The sequence below is a fragment of the Ceratina calcarata genome, unplaced genomic scaffold (assembly GCF_001652005.2).
Source record: "Ceratina calcarata isolate Rehan_Ccalc_2016 unplaced genomic scaffold, ASM165200v1 scaffold537.2, whole genome shotgun sequence".
NCBI classification, from domain to species: Eukaryota; Metazoa; Arthropoda; class Insecta; order Hymenoptera; family Apidae; genus Ceratina; species Ceratina calcarata.
The window spans coordinates 180,093-197,963 of NW_017176532.1; the positions used below are offsets into that span (position 1 = coordinate 180,093).

At 42.5% G+C, this 17,871-nt stretch overlaps 3 protein-coding genes and 1 long non-coding RNA gene across 7 annotated transcripts in view; 1 reads left to right on the top strand and 3 right to left on the bottom strand.

Moving 5' to 3' along the window:
- Pkc53E (Protein C kinase 53E) overlaps positions 1-7,026 on the bottom strand; it is a 28,763-nt gene extending 21,737 nt beyond the window's left edge. The window contains exon 1 of one of the 2 annotated variants that reach the window (XM_018030745.2): positions 6,316-7,026. In XM_018030745.2, the coding sequence (XP_017886234.1) occupies positions 6,316-6,515 (200 nt within the window). In that variant the 5' untranslated portion in view covers positions 6,516-7,026. The remainder of the gene's footprint in view (positions 1-6,315) is intronic. The other variant, XM_018030746.2, reaches the window with a different exon arrangement.
- LOC113464791 (uncharacterized) lies at positions 3,727-6,307 on the bottom strand. The gene is made up of 2 exons (XR_003389649.1): positions 4,104-6,307; positions 3,727-3,927 (listed from the first exon to the last, which is right to left on the bottom strand). It is a non-coding gene; the product is annotated as an uncharacterized LOC113464791 (long non-coding RNA).
- Positions 7,027-7,434: 408 nt separating the features above from the next.
- On the top strand, positions 7,435-14,543 carry LOC108628687 (cationic amino acid transporter 2). 3 transcript variants are annotated; one of them, XM_018030780.2, is made up of 13 exons: positions 7,435-8,958; positions 9,017-9,136; positions 9,218-9,396; positions 11,142-11,388; positions 11,542-11,826; positions 12,025-12,129; positions 12,215-12,593; positions 12,656-12,795; positions 12,874-12,976; positions 13,040-13,188; positions 13,272-13,438; positions 13,499-13,607; positions 13,671-13,976. In XM_018030780.2, the coding sequence occupies exons 1-13, from the start codon at positions 8,673-8,675 to the stop codon at positions 13,799-13,801; spliced, it is 2,400 nt and encodes a 799-aa protein (XP_017886269.2). In that variant the 5' UTR covers positions 7,435-8,672; the 3' UTR covers positions 13,802-13,976. The 3 variants fall into 3 exon arrangements, with proteins under 3 accessions (XP_017886269.2, XP_026672462.1, XP_017886270.1); XM_026816661.1 differs by lacking the exons at positions 7,435-8,958; positions 9,017-9,136; positions 9,218-9,396 and adding exons at positions 10,162-10,849; positions 14,358-14,543 and having other exon boundaries at positions 13,671-13,806; XM_018030781.2 differs by lacking the exons at positions 7,435-8,958; positions 9,017-9,136; positions 9,218-9,396 and adding an exon at positions 10,164-10,849.
- On the bottom strand, positions 13,969-17,852 carry lds (transcription termination factor lodestar). The gene is made up of 9 exons (XM_018030782.2): positions 17,272-17,852; positions 17,008-17,192; positions 16,807-16,935; positions 16,563-16,732; positions 15,267-16,485; positions 14,850-15,190; positions 14,588-14,755; positions 14,325-14,524; positions 13,969-14,203 (listed from the first exon to the last, which is right to left on the bottom strand). Exons 1-9 carry the CDS (start codon positions 17,421-17,423, stop codon positions 14,059-14,061), a joined length of 2,709 nt encoding a protein of 902 aa, XP_017886271.2. The 5' UTR covers positions 17,424-17,852; the 3' UTR covers positions 13,969-14,058.
- Between the last annotated feature and the right edge of the window lie 19 nt (positions 17,853-17,871).

The following is a 17,871-nucleotide window of genomic DNA, read 5'->3' on the forward strand; positions in this document are numbered from 1 at the left end:
TTTTGTTTATTATTAGCAATGTTCTTCCGACGTCTGATTTCTTTTTAGAAAATGTGTTTCTAACGTGCATAAACTTTTGGAATTGACTGTATAGCCAATACATCCTTAAGAATACCTGCCTTTGACTGTACACATGGATACTATGTACAATTTAAAGTGACTGACTTAAAATTGCCGCTGTTCGATTGACGTATGGGTCCCGAAAGCGGAACTCTCTTAACATTCTTAACATTGGAAGCCAGTGCAACTGGCGACCCAATGTGTAGTCAAAGGTTTGAATGAACGTGGAGGAACAAACGTGAAGATCTGCTCCTCTGCGCCTGGCCGTATGCATCTTCTCTTTTTCGCGAAAATGCAATCGATCACGAAATCGCATAACCGTGTTCGTTGGTCCTTGCGACCTACACGTCCGTGCACACGTGTGTAATGTCCGTGTGGATGCTCGTTGAACCGTGACAGGTTTCTCGGGCTCGTCGAGATTCGCGACGACGAAACGGATGCACGCGCGGCGCGGCGCGGCGCGGCGCGACGCGAGGAATCCATCGAAAGCCTTTTGTTCCGAGCTAATTGGGTTCGCTCGGTTTTCATCGATCTTCTAACCCCCCTCCTCCCACTTTCCTTGTCCCCCGGGTCTCGGCGGACTATGAAAAAAAAATTGTTGAAAGCACACGCCTCTCGAATCCCAGATACCGAGATAACCAATACTTTTCTGGGAACAGGAGTCGTATCTTTCCCTGCCCGATACTGATATTTGGTATTTGCTCGATTCGCAGCGTGTAACAATGAAAATATCCGCGTTCTACATCCGATGCAAATTTACGCGATTTACACAACCGACCGACTGCCGCCGGTCGGCCAACAATTTTATGAATCAATTTCCATTTCCGCGTGGCAAAGATTAGCTGCTAATTCCGTTTGGACGTCCAAGTGTCACCGTGTACCACCCGGGAAGCTTGCCTATGCAGATGCTAGGTACGTATGTACGAAAACAAACTATCCTGTTTCGCCGTTCGATGCAAAATTCAACAGGCAGCGCACGCTTTGGCCTTCGGCCAGGACGCGCGCTCGCTTTCGTGGGACGTAACTCTTTTTTAGATTTCGCCCTGAGAAATATTACATGAATCGTGCGAATAAATCGGCCCGACGAAATTCAGAACGTAACTCTCTCGCCGGGAGTGACACCGAAAGAATCGACTTTAGAATCTAGAATTAGAACGTCGCTCGGTGCACGGGAAATCATTGTAACTTCCAAGTAACGAGTCTATTAATGTATCCGCGTTCCAACATTTTTCCGTTTTCTCGTATGACAACCGGGAACGATGAGACCGGCCGTTCTGTCATTAATGTCGCAGGCTCGACTCGCACGTTGCTATGAATATAAAAAATTAATACAATATCTCATGTGATAGCTGGTCGAATGTAACAATTTATGCGACGCAACATGAAACGGCAACAAGGCTCTGTGGTAAAAAGGAATAAATGAAAGATAATGGTAGTTGGTATCGATTCAATCTGTATAATTACCTCGGCGATAATAAACAGGAAAATTGTGTAACGCGAGTGAAGAGATGACGGGAGGAATTCCGTTCGCCGTTCGATGGCTGGACGGAAATTCGAAATCGTTCGGCATAAACGCGACGGGACGTTCGGCTCGATCGTGAGCTTCGAGGAATGACCGAGATCCGGCCGGAATCCGTGCACCGATACGTATTCGGATCAATCGCGGACGCTTCGTTTACTCGCGACTGTCGCTTCGGTTTGAATTCCCGTCGAACAAGATATGCACGTAAATAGGCGTGTGAAATAATGACCGAACTTAGAGAAGCAACATTTTCAGATGTCTCTTAAAGATGTATTGATTATACAGTCAATCCCAAAAGTTTATGTACCTTAGAAAAACGCATTTCCTATAATTAAAAAGAAATCAGACGTCGGAAGAATAATGCTAATAATAAATAGCTACGTGCTAAAAAGTATAGAAGGAAATATCCAATCAATTATTTAATAGAAACGAATCTCAGAATTTTTGTTTCGCGATCCTTGACCAGATGACCGTATGATCAATTCTAGGAGTGGGTACTTAAAGTCAGTGGTCAACTGGTCACTCCCTGTGAAATGACCAATTATTAAATTCCATTTTTCAATGTAAATCGTTCTAAATAAACGTAACTTTTCTAAAAATTGAGACAAAAATAATTTTGCTATGAAAAACCCGTACTCCTTGCTGCCATTTATGGAAATAGCTCGTAAGATTATAACGGCTGTATAAATTGTAATATTATTATATGCATTGTAAAAATACCCAAATTCTTATTAATAAATGCACGAAACAAAATCTTGGCATTTTTATTTCACGATTCTTAATCAAATAACCAATCCTGGGGATGGCTACTATAAGTCAGTGGTCACTCGCTTTAAAATAACCCGAGTAATTATGATCGATTAATGCAAATGGCCGAATTCTGATTAATACATTAATAGAAACGAATCTCAGAATTTTTATTTCGCGATCCTTGACCAGATGACCGAATGACCAATCCTAGGGGTGGGTACTTAAAGTCAGTGGTCATTCCCTTTGGAATGACCCAAAAAATCCTGCCCGATTATCGATAAATGCGGGAGAAAACGAATATGCAAATTAGGAGCCGAACCTCCTAAGAATCGGCCAATCATTTTGCGCAGACGTCATTTTGCCCAAACCGTCGATCGCCGAGAGGGTATAAATACAGAGCCCCGACGCTCCTCGAGTCACTCGATCGGCCGATCGAGACACCCCTTTTCCCATCCCATCCCAGTATGCGTGTGCGGTGTGCGGTATGAGTATGAGTGTGTGGGTACCGGTACTAGTGTGCAGTATGCCTTTCTAAATTCCACCCTATAACGGAGCGAATTTAACTTCATCCCTCTTTCTCTCGTTTCAGTCAATCCATTTTGCTCGCGTTTTAGTATACCCGCGCCGCGAATAGTAGTTTACCAGTCAGACTTTGCTCGAGTACCGGAGGGAGAAAAGAGTTGCGGTCCTGTATCTCGGCTGGCCTGTCTCGTCAGTCGCTAGGGGTGTTCCTGTTCCATTCCCAGGTGCAGTGCGTAAGCTCCGTGAGACGGATTGGTCGTGGTCAGGCCATTCCTGCGCTGAGGCATCGTCATTCGGGTGCAGTATCCTGCTCGGCTCGAACTCTGGTGCCCAAGTGAAGTCTGACATTTTGTTCTCACCTTAGTTTCCATTTAGAGTCAATAGTTAGTCCATAGTTAGAGTCAATAGTTAGAGTCTTGTTCGCAATCGTCTAAAATCCGTCTCTAATATTCGCTCCGTATAATAGGGTGGCAATTTAATAGGGAAGGGGGCAGTGGGGATTGTCCACTGTCCGGGTCTCGAACGTAGTCACCTCCACGCGGTGAGACCTGGGTTGGTAGCGTTTTCAAAGTCTTTGAAAACGGTACCAAGCGAAGAACTACGATCTAGCTTAAGAATCTCTGTATTTGTATGTTAAATTGTACATCATTAACTTAATACATGCGCTAATAAATATTGCGATAAAGAAAATATCTGATTTACTTTGAATTAACAAATAAATGGATGAAACGAATCTTGGCATTTTTATTTTACAATCCTTGCCCAAATGATCAATCCTATGTACGGCTACTTAAAATCAGTGTCTGAACTGAGTTCACGAGTTAGACTCGGATACGCTAACAAGTGAAGAACTACAATTTCCAATGACTTCCGATTTTTTAATCATTTAATCTAAGTATGCATAGATGTTGATAAATGTTACAACAAATTCAGAAAAACAATTGATTCCGTTTCGCTGGAACAAATGTCGAACGAACTGGAGACGAAGCATAACTTGGTTCGTTTGTAGGAAATCAGGAAACACATCCACGTCCTTTTCTCCAAAATCGATAGAATGTAAGATTTTTTGCCCTCTGGGGAAATATTTTGATATACATATTATCACAGAGATAAGTTAACAGCGGAACATTTGCATTAATTACTGTTTTTACATTCTTTACCATTTAAACGAATAGTAATTAAGTAACAAATGATGTTTGAATGACAAAATATTTGTTATTTTATTGAGCACAATGTCCTTTAATAATACCTGCCCATTATCCAACACCATTTATCTAAAAGATTCCGATTCACAATCAATTCGAGAATCAATTCTTTGCGGAGAATCGAGCATCCCTAGTAAGAGAGTAGCCGCTCGTGAGAAAATCGTCACGATCTCCGTAGCGCGAATGCAAAGAAAAACAGGGGACGACGACGGCGTCGAGTAACGAATAAATTGACGCGCGTTGACACTAATTGGCGGAATGCGTGCGAGCGAAACACGCGCTAAAGAAAGTTTCGCGATCAAACTGAAAACGTGCACGTGCCGCGAGAAAAGGAAGGGACGGATAAAACAAAGTTCGTCACGCGAAACCACATAACTCCATAGATAACGACTTACGGCTTACGGTTTTAAATACGTTACACCGGCTCGCGATCGGGACACGTGATTCGCGAATATATAGACAGAAGCCAGCGAAATAAATGTCGTGGTCAGCCGGAGGCACGCGTTCCGTTCCGTGCCGATCGGAGGGCAAAGGCGTCCAGGAGGTGCATCGTGAGTTAGGTAACAAGAAACGACGAACGAAGCTCGCGAAAAACGCTTCATCCGTCTTTATCTGTCGACCGGCCGTCTTCACACACTGGTCGTATATCGACGGGACAAAAAATGAGTCAGTGGGCAAATAAATTCGACCGGCTATCGGCCGACTACGTGCATATTTAAAACGCGATAATGAAAACGACACGTGTACCGTTCGAACGTTCGATCGGCCGATTTATTACTTACTCGCTCCCTTCGAAGCATCTTTAATACTTTTATAGCTCGCATCCTTGAGTATATTTGGTCACGGATCGATACAAATTTATGTACGCACGTATCGCCGCGTATGGTCATGGTACGGCTTAACTATTGAAAACTCTTCGCTTATGCGTTTTATGCGTTAAAACAGTTACACGAATTTCGTATCTGATGGACCAGCATCTATAATATTCGCTGCTCGAGTCGGATCGGATCGGTTCGGATCGGATCCAGTCGGATTATTCCAGTTATCGGATAGAATCGCGAACAGGATCATGGTTTAAACGTATTTGTCGCAATTTAACCCAATTATTTGCGGTCGATCTCTTTAACCCTAGCCGAGCCGAACTGAAGCAAACCGAGAGAAACGCGGCAACGAGAAAATCAACTGCGATCGGTTGGTTGGAACGATCTGGGGTTTTCCAACCGGCTGATTATTATTATTATTAGCATATAAGGATGATGTTCATCGTGCGGCAGTGCCGTGTTTAAGCCGTGAAATGGCAACGACAGAAGCCCGTGAAAGAATCCGATCGGAGACCGTCTGTTGCGCGCTGCCGCTGTTCGTTCTAAACGGCAAAATCGATGTCTGTGAAACAAGTTGAAACTGTTTGGTTACTGGGTCGCCTCGCTACTCGCTATTGTGCGTTAACGGCTGTGACCGTTTCAACTGCACGCTACGTAAATGTACGCGGTTGAGATATAAGTAGTTCGACCATGCCGTGCGGAGACCGCCATTTCCTCACCTATTTTTATGCTAATTAACACCGTGACGGATAATTCAGATTTGGACGTGGCCGTGAGGAAAGTAAACGTTCGTCGCTTGAAAGAGTCGGATTCTTGGATACGCGTCGATATCTGTTTGAAAAGGATTGCGGTCGCCGTGGTCAGTATCATGATTCATGCAGGTTTTACGACGTTTAGATTGCACGAGCTACGTACGTAACATTTGAATGGAAAAACTGTCTCGCGTCGGACCCCTCGATACTGAGTAGATGTGTAAACAGATGTCTGGAACGGCGATCAATTATTATTGTTTGTCGGTGCCTGACTCGCTTCCGCTTCCCGCGTTCGTCGTGTGTTTACCGTCGCGATGATCATCGAAATTGATATACAGGGCAGGAAAATAAATTGCGCTCGATGAAACGATCGATCGTTCGAAGGCATTCGAAAACCCCGCGTTCAAATTGACCTCTTGCTCGGCCGTTTCTAATTTGGACCAAGCGCGAGTATACCCAAGGTCGGACCGTTTAACCGATGCTCGGAGCCGCTCTACCGGCAGCTATAAACTCGATTTATAACAAGAGAAGAAAAGGGCGAGACAGAGACGGAGAGCGGGACAATGAGAAAGAAGCTGAGACCGAGGCAAGGACAATGGCAAGTGCAAATTCCAAACGGGCGAAACGGAACGTATGATCGGTCGCGAGCTCCGCGTATGATCGTCGACTGTTAAAGGGCTCACCATATGAAATCCTTGCAGTGGCTGCAGAAAGTGGGTTGCTTGAAGAACCGGGGCATGAAGCTGTGATTCTTAACGACGTAGACATTCTTTTTCTTGAGGGCTCCCTTCCGGCCCCGGATCTTCTTGGCGAACATAGTGTTCGCGTCGCCGGGACCGAGGGAATCCTCGCACGTGTTGTTTGCGTCTTGATCGTCCGCCATCGTGCGCGTTCAAGTGGTCGATCGCCTCCGAGAGAACGCCGAGGAGCAACCTCCGCACTGCTCGAACACCCTTCCTCTTCGCGCTATTCCTCCTCGCTCGCGGTTCCTCGATCTTCACTCGTCAATCGAGGAGGATGCGAGCGCGCACACCCGTTCGACCCCTGCGCCTGCAGCAGCTCGACGACGAGCGGGACGCGACGATCGACAATCCACGGGTCGCGTTCGCGAAGCTGAGGAAAATCCAAAGTGGAGGCGGAAAATCGAAGGAAAACGGGAACGGGAGAAAGGACCAGCGAAGGAGAGACAGAGAGAGAGAGATAGAGAGAGAAAAGAGGGTGAGAGAACGCCGCTTCTGTTGTCGCTCACGCGGTCCGTCGAAACCGTGTACGTATACTTCGACACCTCGGACGACGTGCGATAGGTAAACGTCCCTTCTCGCGATGACTCGCGCCGAAACCGACGGGCACCGTCGACGACGACGACGACTCTCTCTCTGCCGCCGTTCTGCCACCACCGCTACCGCCACCACCTCCAGCTCTTCCTCTACCACCTCCCGGCGCCACTGCACACCTCCCCGCCTGGTTTTTCCTTACTTATGTTCGAGCGTCTGTGCCGTCGTCCCACCTCTACTCGGCTTCCTCGTATCACGTGTCTCTCTTTACCCTGCTCGTCCTCTTTCTCTGTGCTTTCCTCTTTTCCATCTCGAGCCTCCCTTTTCCTCCTTCTGGGAATCATCGACTACACCTTCGTTTCAATTAAATCGCTATACACTAGTATATCGAGAACGTGCATTTAACGTCCCCTTCGTCTCGGCCTTCTCGCTTCACCCCCTTTGCGCTTGGTCACATCTTCTTTCATCTATCTATTTCTATTAGTACAGTTCTGCCCCTCATCCTCTGTCTCTTTCCTTTCGCGCATAGGTCTATCGGGCTCGCTCGCTCTCTTGCGTTTCTCTCCTCTTCTACCGTATGTGATGCCATGCATTCCCCTCTCTCGAACGGACCGATAATTTTAGATTCTCGGCGCAGTGGCTCGACACTGCCACTGCTCAGCCTGCGCCGCGCACTCCGATATCGACATTCGACGTCCGCTTGCACACGCGACCTGACCGAAACCCCGAGGGAGAGTTCCAGGGGACCAGAACGTGGAGAGGGCAGAACGAATGCACCAGCTGAGTCAAACCTCCCCTTTGCGTCCTGGGGGTACCTTGCTTCATCCACGGCCTGGTCTGCATTCCTCCCTTTATCTCCTCTCTCCAATCTTTTCGTTTCTTTCACAGTACCAAACTTACCGTTTTCTAAAATTTATTTTCCATTCTTTCCATTCGCTCGTCTCGCTGCGTATTAATCTATGCATGTTGCCTCCTTGCTGCAACAATGACGCAGCTCCACTTCTATTGAAAGACAGGGAGGGAAGGTAGAAACGTTATAACATGCAGTTTTCTCGCAACTGGATGTAGCGTTTTACGGTGATACGAAATATTTCTATGAACCTCCTAAGGGATCATTACTTTTTAATCGTACTTACAAATATGATCATTTTCTGTCTCTCTATCCATCAACTGAATTACATGCATTGTCGTTGGAATCGTCCGAAACTGCTGAAAGCAAATTTCCCGTTAAAATAACCCGCAAGATACATAGATTGAGAGCTGCTGTTATTCGATTCTAAGCCGCTCAACCAGAAACTTTCTAACTCGTGTTCTAATGCGCGGGTCAATATCTCCGCTGGCTATTCTTAATGATGACACGTGCAACGTCTGAAACATTTTTCGCTAGGACGAAGAAATAATTAATTAATAAACAATTATATTTATTAATTAATTATTGACACTAGCGAAAAAAGATTTATACAGAAGTTGTAGTCATTGGCATCCTCTACAAGAAAGGATCTATGACTTTGCCTTATAACTCCAGTATTTAACAAATTAAGCATAATTAATCCGGCTGTAAACAAACTTTTAGCAAAAATAAATTATTTTTCTTCAAATACTCCTGAACCTACGGGAAAATTGCATACAACCTTATTTTTAGGTGACGACCAGAGGTTCAACTTTTGTCTGAAACATTTCTCGCTAGCAAAAAACGACATTTATTGCAAATTACTCATTAATTATTGATACTAGCAAAAGATGTTTCATACGAAACTACACAAAGTATGATAGTGGTTTGCTTCCTATTTCTTCCTTTCGAATTTAAAAATATTAACTTGGACAGTTGTGCCAACGTAAACTCGATTTTTCTACTGGCTTCATTCGATGTCCGATTCAAACAACTGACACTGCCGTTCCCATTGTGGTCTCCCCACCCCACATTTGATAGTTTAGTGTGGTTTAGTGCGAGTACGCGTCCCTTCGTTTTTGTGATCGACGAACAATATTTAACAATGAAAACGTCAATATTTTATTTAATCTTCAGTTTTATCTTCTGTTACTTATCGTTCAGTACGTTTCGTAAACTTCCGACTGTAAGGTATTTCTCGTCATTTATGAATATTTTTAGGCCACGCCCTTGAATGCTATGTATGTACTGATCAAGAGGGTAACAGAGAGAAGTGTCTGAGGAGCACGAAGACCTGCGAGCAAGGCCAGGACACTTGCTTGACAGAAATTAAATGGGGAAGTAAGTCTTGCACTTTTTCAGGATTCACATGTACACACGTTAGTGAGTAAACAAAATTCGAGGTTATCTTCATGTTTATAGGTACACCGTACTGGTCGCAGGGCGCAAAGAAACAGTTCTACGTTTCGAAGCGATGCGCGACGAAGAAAGAATGCGAGAGGATAAAACACGCGAACATGCCAGATTGTACTTATATATGGTACCAAGACTGGAAGTGTTCGGATTGTTGCCAAGGAGATAAATGCAATTACTATGTCATTGTAAGTCGTAGATCTATCCTCCAAATATCGTAAGTATTAAACGTTCTTGACATGACTTTGTTTCAGTCTCTAGGGCAAAAAGTAGAAGCCAGATGGCTAGTCGTGATTCCTGTCTTAGCATCTCTAATCGGTGTATGGAACAGAATGAATCTGCGAGTATAACTGGTGAACCTGGTGCCTTCGCACCACGTATAATGTACATTTCAATTGTACCTGCATGTATAATTCTGCACGTACAAGATTTGCGAAGTACGCATTTTGAAGGAAGAACGTGACGACGAGTAGCAGTTCACGCAATCAGTATCGCGCATGTGTATTGCGATAATAGGTTTAGAACGATGAAGACAAATCTGATTTTTTTTACTAAAGCGCTTATGTATATAATTCCGTCCATACGTGTAACATCCGTCCAACTGTTTTATACAATTTAATCTATGACACGTTAAGAATATTGTATTTGTTAATAAATTTATACGTAACATACAAAGTATATCTTCTTTCATAATGATTTATTATCTTCCTTGCGACAAGTATCTAACTTTGAGGTAATTCCTTGATAAAGATGACACATGCCTAACTCTAAAGCAATATATCTTTGATCTCATGCGATTATGTCGGTTAAGGGATATTCGATATCTGCACAGATAAGCAGAATAAAGACGATCGTACTACTTAGAAAAACAATTCACGAGTGCACACTGTGCATTATACCGTGCAGTGTCGTCTCGTCCAAATCAAATCTTTCTTCAGCATCCTTCAGCTGTTCAGTAAACTTGCACGTAAGTACGAAACTCATGTTTTCCTTCTCTGTTTCAAGTAGAATTCAATTAAAAATGATTATATGCATTGAGTATGTTAATCAGCAAAGTTTAAACGATTGCGAATTAGTGTTTCTAAACCGAAAATCGTTTTTCTTACTTAATAACATCGCATTAGCTTGCATTCGTTAGTTAGCGCGTCAACGGTATAACTGATTGATCAAATACAACAGTTGACGTCACGGAAACAATTGTACCATAGCTATTACATGAGAATAAAATAAAATTTCATAATTTCAAAGAAATCGATCAGATTAAAATCGTGCATTTCGGGTTCATAAGAAATTTTGAGAGAAACATTCGGTTTCACGCTATCTAAACTTATCAGAATCAACAAAATAAGAGATCGATACGATCACGTCAGTTAACATCAATATTATAAGTGGGTGACCGATATAGACCTATAGAGTAGTTGGAGCGGTCATAATCGACTCCCCAGTGACGACGCGACGCGACGAAACGATTCTCGACCAATTGAACGATACGAGTTCTTCGCACGAGACGAACTATCAGCTCGGATTTTAATTACCGCTCGTTAGTAATAAACCGAATGTTCAACCCGTCTTATTCATTCGGCTCCCGTAGTTTCTATCCAAATCGAAAAGATGGATTCTTCATTGACCACACTTTACATGGTGAGCGAATTTTAATTTTTTATCAACGATAGTCTGTGGATTCTTACACAAAATATATGTATGAATATCAGTTTAAACAAATGTCCTTTAGATAAACATTTATTCTATCATTTGAACGTTGATTCAAATCTTCATCTTTTTGGAAATTCATTTCTTTTGTATCTGCAAAAAATCCGCATTCTAATGATAAATGCACGCATTCTAATGCTTTCCGTAAAAAGAAGAAACAGAGAAGAGAGAACGAATTAAGTTTTCGAAAATTCAACACGTTTATCGAGAACGTCGGTTTCAGTTATCAAACATGAAGAAGTGGAAACTGCAAAGTTTATACGGGACGTTCAGTCGAAAAAAGGAAGTGAACCTTTCGCAGGACACGAAACTTCCGAGGTATTTGTCTACCTTAGATCTGACGGCTCTCGGAATCGGTTCGACCCTCGGCGTAGGCATTTACGTACTCGCCGGATCCGTTTCGAAATCGATCGCCGGTCCTGCCGTGATCATTTCATTCGCTATTGCCGCGATCGCTTCCATGTTCGCAGGTACTACGTTCGTTCCGCGTGATTTCGATAACTGATTGCTAGTCTGTGGATTTTGATGAAAAATGAGATCACACCCGTTTTTTTTTTCTATAAAATCTGCAGTCTTTTGATCATCATGAAATGAATGAGTATCCGAAACAATTTCTTCTCTAGGTCTGTGCTACGCGGAATTCGGTGCGCGAGTCCCACGTGCCGGATCGGCTTACGTATACAGCTACGTAACAATGGGTGAATTTACGGCGTTTGTGATCGGTTGGACGTTAATTCTCGAATACGTGATCGGTTCAGCTAGCGTGGTAAGAGGATTGAGTACTTACGTGGACGCGTTGTTCAACAACAGCATGAGGAACGCGTTCGAATCGGCGGCTCCTATCGACATCAGCCATCTCTCTTCTTATCCCGATTTCTTCGCTTTCGGAGTGACACTGATCTTCTCCGGTAAGAGAAACTGGCCGATAGATTCACACAAACAGATTTGTGTATACGAAACGTCGTTCGATTATCTAATCGAGGAGATACATCCTACGGGAAGTAAAAGAAGACGTTTCGTATAGACTAATCTAGAATTCCGATTGCCGAAACACTCGCGAGACGATCGACACTTTAACGCTAACTGAAAGTCCTGCCCGAATATAGCCGCGTTAGCATTTGGCGCGAAGGAGTCATCAAAAGCAAACAATTTTTTCACCCTCGTGAATCTATTGGTGGTCCTCTTCGTGATAATCGCGGGATCATTGAAAGGTAAAATAACGCAATTATCGATACAATTAATTACTTTAAGAAATTTTAAAGAAAGAGCATGTTTCTTAAAATCCTACTCGGATAGCCGACGTAAGCAATTGGAAAACGAAGCCCACGTGCACCGAGAAACAGTGTGATTACGGTAGCGGCGGATTTGCTCCTTATGGCATAGCAGGTATCATAACGGGGGCGGCTACGTGCTTTTACGGATTCATCGGTTTCGATTGCGTCGCTACCACCGGAGAGGAAGCGAAAAATCCGCACAAATCGATCCCGATCGCAATCGTCGTTTCGCTGACCGTCGTCTTCCTCGCTTATTTCGGAGTCTCCACGATTTTAACCACTGTTCTACCCTATTACGAGCAGGACCCGGATGCCCCGATTCCTCACATGTTCGACTCCATCGATTGGAGTTGGGCGAAATGGCTGGTAACGATAGGCGCTATTTGTGGCCTATGCGCGAGGTAAAGATCGTCCCTTTGTCGTCTCCGAGCTCGAAGTTTACGATCGTCTCATTACCTTGCAGCTTACTGGGCGCTATGTTCCCTTTGCCGCGAATCATTTACGCGATGGCATCCGACGGATTAATATTCGAATGGATGGGCAAAGTGAACTCCCGATTCCACACGCCGCTGATGGGTACTTTCTCAGCCGGGATTCTTACAGGTGTGTAAACTTCCTGCCACTCGTTTCAGGCGGGTATGGATCCACGAGGATGTATGATATCGTCTTACGGTGTTTCAGGTGTGTTAGCAGCAATATTTGAATTGACGCAACTCGTAGGTATGATGAGCATCGGAACGTTGCTCGCATATTCGATCGTCGCTATCTGCGTACTGATACTTCGGTAAAAAGAACGATTCGTCTCGATCAGGGGTCGCATTCATCATCCGAGTCCGATCCGTTTTAGGTATGAAGAGAGCGAAGCGTATTTGAAAAAAGGAGATCATGACCCAAGAACCTTGACGTACATCACTAAACAGTTGATTAACGCTAACGGATTGAATTATTCCACGAGGTTGACTTCTCAAATCGTTACGTGCCTCGTCGTATGTTACGGTAGCGTATCGATCATTTATCTTTCGTATTTGGCTTTAACTCGATCCATCCCATCGTTAATGAGTGATTTATGTAATTTACAGTTTTTCTGTGCATTTGTACTGGTATTATAGCCTCGATATTTCCTGACGAAATAACAAACGGCGCAATAGCATTCGTTGTTCCATTAGCTGTTTTAATATTACTTATGTTCGTTACGCTTACGTTCATCTACCTTCAACCGACCTCGGGGAAGAAACTCGCATTTTCGGTGCGTATTCTTTTCGTCACGTTTTCGTGAACAATTCATAGTTTTCATCTGCCCATTCAGGTTCCGCTGGTACCATTTTTACCTGCGCTGAGTATCATCATCAACATTTATCTAATGATGATGCTGGATAAAATGACATGGGTCAGATTTTTAGCGTGGATGACAGTTGGCAAGTAACTGATACAAACAATCGAATGAACGATGTAATTTGAACTGCGTTGTTCGCTTTTAGGGTTTGGCATATATTTCTTCTACGGTGCCTGGCATAGTAAGATGAGGAAGACGAAAAGCGTGAAATCGACCGAGAACGGCGGCACCAACGAAGAGCCATGGAAAACGAATGAAGTTCCTAGGCTCACGTAACCTAAGTATACGGGATTACAATTAATAATAAACAAATGGTTTTGTATCAAATTTGATATTTTATAAATGTGTCATATTGTATAAACGATATAGTTAATTAGAAACCGTAGTATAAAATATAAAAATAAAACTAATATAGTAATTCCATAGAAAAATAAATTATATTCTGTTACTATATTAGTATTATTAACGACTCTTTAATAAATAAACTTATCTCTTCTATTTTATATATATATATATATCTGGTACTGTATCTTTTAAAGGCCGAAGATCGTTTTAAGATCAGTTAACGTGAGTTTCGAAGCGATAGTCTTATCACCGGTCAGGGCGTTTTGAGCCAACTGCAACTTCGATTCCTGCAGAGATTTTATATTCTCTTCTATCGTATCCTTGCAGATGAACCTATGAACAAATGCATAGATCAACATATATAGATAACATATCGTGATCGCTTTCTTCACCTTTTTCTCTCTCTCTTCCTCACATATTCTATATTATTTTTATAAATCGCAAAATAACTAACTTGTAGATGTGAACGTCCTTTGTCTGCCCATAGCGATATACCCGATCTTGAGCTTGCACTTCCAACTGCGGATTCCAATGAATATCCACCAACAGCAGATGGTTACCGCCTATCAAGTTTAACCCAACACCACCGGCAGTAAGCGAAAGCAACAATATTTTCGGATCGTTTGTTGGTTGATTGAACGAATCTACCACTCCCTATGCATTTGAAGAAAAATATTATTCAACGGTAATCGATATAAATAACATCGTAAAAACTACCTGTCTGTCCTTGATTTTCAATTTGCCCGTGAACATACTATAAGTAGCACCCTTAATCACATCTAATTTACTCGCGATAAGTTCCAACGTGCTCGTCCATTGGGACACAACCACTATTTTATCTCCTTTTTGTAAGATCTCCTGAATTTTATCGAACACCATCCTCATCTAAACTCGAGACACACGATTCGATAAATTAAATACAATTTTAATATGATACGATACATTTCTTTTTTGTATTTGAAAATATAAGGAAGTTTACTTTGGAACTCAAACGATCAGCATTGAAGACTGGATTGGCAGACGTCAATAAGTTGGCAGCTAGCCTTTGATCAACAACAGTTTCGTCTTCTATGTCCGCCATCTCCACGCTATCGTGCAGGTTTATTTTGTTTATCTGCGACAACAAACGTGGATCTAAATTATCCGCATCGGCCATTCCGCCTGCTTGCATGTCTTCTTCGTCCAGCATGGAATTAATAAGCCATGGGTGCACACAAATTTGACGCAGTCTTAACAAGAGCACCAAGATCTCATGCGTTTTAACATCAGCATGTGCGGATAATAGTAGGTTCTCAGTTCTTGTAAATTTAATATTTTTATCTAAAACAAAACAAAAACCATGACGACCAGTCCTTCGATCATTTTAACGCAACAGATGATTCTAGTATGTACTTACGTTGCTTAGAAGACCAGTAATCCATGCCAGCCCTCTCGCTTCTTTGAGCCAGAAATTGAGCAAACAATGTACGAGAATAGATCAACACTTTCTTATATACTAACTGTTCCGGAAGATCCAACGTGACTGATATCTCTTCTAAAGATTTCTGTGGCAGTGATTTCATCTCACCCTTAGCTTGTAGTTCATCTTTCGTCCTGCGCAACATTAAGCTTCTCATCACAGTACCCAACCGTTGGTTACTAATAGCATCTTTTTTCTCTACCCAACGCTTCCACACTCGTATATTATCGAATGGTGAACACTTGAGGAATTTCATTATAGAATATAAATCCATCATTTTATTATGAATAGGCGTACCCGTGAGGGCCCAACGCTTCCTAGCCGAAATATCGCACACGGCTTCGGAAGCTTTAGTTTTATGATTGCGAATTATGTGCGCCTCGTCGAGTATTATACGCTCCCAATCGATTAAAAATGTAGTACCGTTACCGTGTTCGCGGGCCAGGATGTTATACGTGGTTATCACTACATCGTTTCTCGACAATATTTTAGCCGCTGTTGCTCGCTTCGTACCATGGTGAATCGTGACCTTCAGCGTGTCACGCTTGCATCTGTTACGTATTTCATTTTCCCATTGATCTAATAAAGATGCGGGGCAAACCACAAGTGTCCCTCCTTTATGTCGCACTGGTCGATCTGTTCTCTGGTAATCGTCTTTCCATTCGTCTAGATTTTTCGCATTGCTGGCTATGATCAGTGATATCATTGTCAAGGTTTTCCCGAGACCCATATCATCAGCGAGAATACCACCGGAAGGCCTTTGCTGCTCCCGCCACAGCAACCATGCCAATGCGTGTTGTTGATGTGGCATCAGTTTTACTATTAAGCCTACCGGATCCCGCGCCTTTTCGTCTTCGCTTGGCCTGGTCTCGAGAGAACCATGCAAATCCTGCAGCCTATCATTAATCGATTCTAAAGCTTCCATATCCTTCTCTGATTCTTCCGTCGATATACTGGTCTTTCCAAATATTTTAGCACCCAGCGAATTGGATGTATGCGAATTGGGTGTGTGCGAATTGGACCTGAGGCGGACTAACGGTGTGTTTTTTAATTCAGTCATTACGTCCTCCAATTCCTTTTCCTGTTCAGCAATACATCTGCGCACCTTTTCTCCTTTGTCTGGCAGTAAATCAATATTACTAGCAGAGAGCAAGAGCTATAAGACAAAATACAAAATTAGATTCGTTTCTCTAATTCGTAACTATCAATCTTCTTGCAGTTATAATTATTCACCTTTGCATCTCTTAAATCTTTCTGTAATCTCTCTTTTCTACAAGCAAGGAAAGCTCTCTTTTGTGCAGTCACTGGGTCTATGTTGTTATCACCTACTTCCTCTTGCGCCAAGGATACTGAAAGGATGTCGTAATCAGCTCGCGAATTATTATCGTTCTCTTCAATTGAATCTAAAAATCAATTTTTAGTACAGACCCGATGAATTGGTAAGAGTATCTAGGCATTTATTTAAAGAGAATATTACTTATAGTTATACTTGATTCCATTGAATCACTGTCTTCTTCATAATCGCGATACTTAATAGTTTCTTTCTTTAAAAATGCTTTTACTGTATGTAGTGCATTGTCTTCATGAGCTTCACTCATATGGGCATCTAAACATAGGTTCAATACAATTTAAACAAATATTGTCTACATTAACATATATATAGCACCAAATACAGTACCAACTAAGCTGCTATTATCCGATTCAGATGATCCACCTGATACAGAAGAGTCACTAGCAAAACGTTTTGACTTATTATCAATTTCATCATCTGTATTGTCCTCATCAGAGAAAGAAGGAATCTGTTCCTTAATTCTACGTTTGATATCTTCCTCTGTGAGCAATAGTTTTCCTTTCGATAGATTTCTGAAATGAAAATTAGGAATTCAAGTACTTCGGGACAAACGCAAGCTCATCAAAAGTAAGAAGATGAACTGTTATTTACTCTGCTGGTGTTGTTGTTCCTGAAGTATCAGTACTATCAATAATAATAACTGCGTTACTTCCTTTGTCCTCGCCATGGATCTCGGTGATATCCTCTTCCTCACTGTCAGATATAACGTACGAATCGCACGACTCATTGTTCGAGCTATCCATCTTTATCCAGATACCTTTGTCAATTTTTATACAGCACAATTCGAGACAATTAGGATCCGAGATAACATCGGATTCCTTTAAACGACGATGGTGCTTGGAGCTTGAAATTACAGAACTCCTCTTCTCAGAAGAATGGTCAGAAAGATTCAGAACAATCAACTGCAATCAACTGAAGACTGAAACCAACTGAAACATTTTCAAATTAAACACGAGATCACGAGGACAGGACTGGACAGGATCGAACATGAACTACGTAATAATATAATTCTTTCTTATACTGTAGAGTGCAAACGTAGACTGCAGTTCTGTAATCATTATTTCTACTTCTACGAATTTTTATACGCATTTTATTACATGTATTAAATATGCACGAGTTGAGATTGTGTTCGGAAAATAATGTATGCGTGAAATAAAAAAGTAATTATAAAATGCAAGGCATAGAAACGCA

Bases quoted from the DNA above. Each gene is read 5' to 3' on its own strand.
- LOC108628687 (XM_018030780.2), top strand. From the start codon at position 8,673: ATGATAGTGGTTTGCTTCCTATTTCTTCCTTTCGAATTTAAAAATATT. The intron at 13,439-13,498 runs GTGCGTATTCTT...CTGCCCATTCAG, and splicing joins GGAAGAAACTCGCATTTTCG to GTTCCGCTGGTACCATTTTT. The intron at 13,608-13,670 runs GCAAGTAACTGA...GTTCGCTTTTAG, and splicing joins TTTAGCGTGGATGACAGTTG to GGTTTGGCATATATTTCTTC.
- lds (XM_018030782.2), bottom strand. From the start codon at position 17,423: ATGGATAGCTCGAACAATGAGTCGTGCGATTCGTACGTTATATCTGAC. The intron at 16,936-17,007 runs GTACTGTATTTG...ACCTATGTTTAG, and splicing joins GGATAATAGCAGCTTAGTTG to ATGCCCATATGAGTGAAGCT. The intron at 16,486-16,562 runs GTGAATAATTAT...TTTGTCTTATAG, and splicing joins AAGATTTAAGAGATGCAAAG to CTCTTGCTCTCTGCTAGTAA.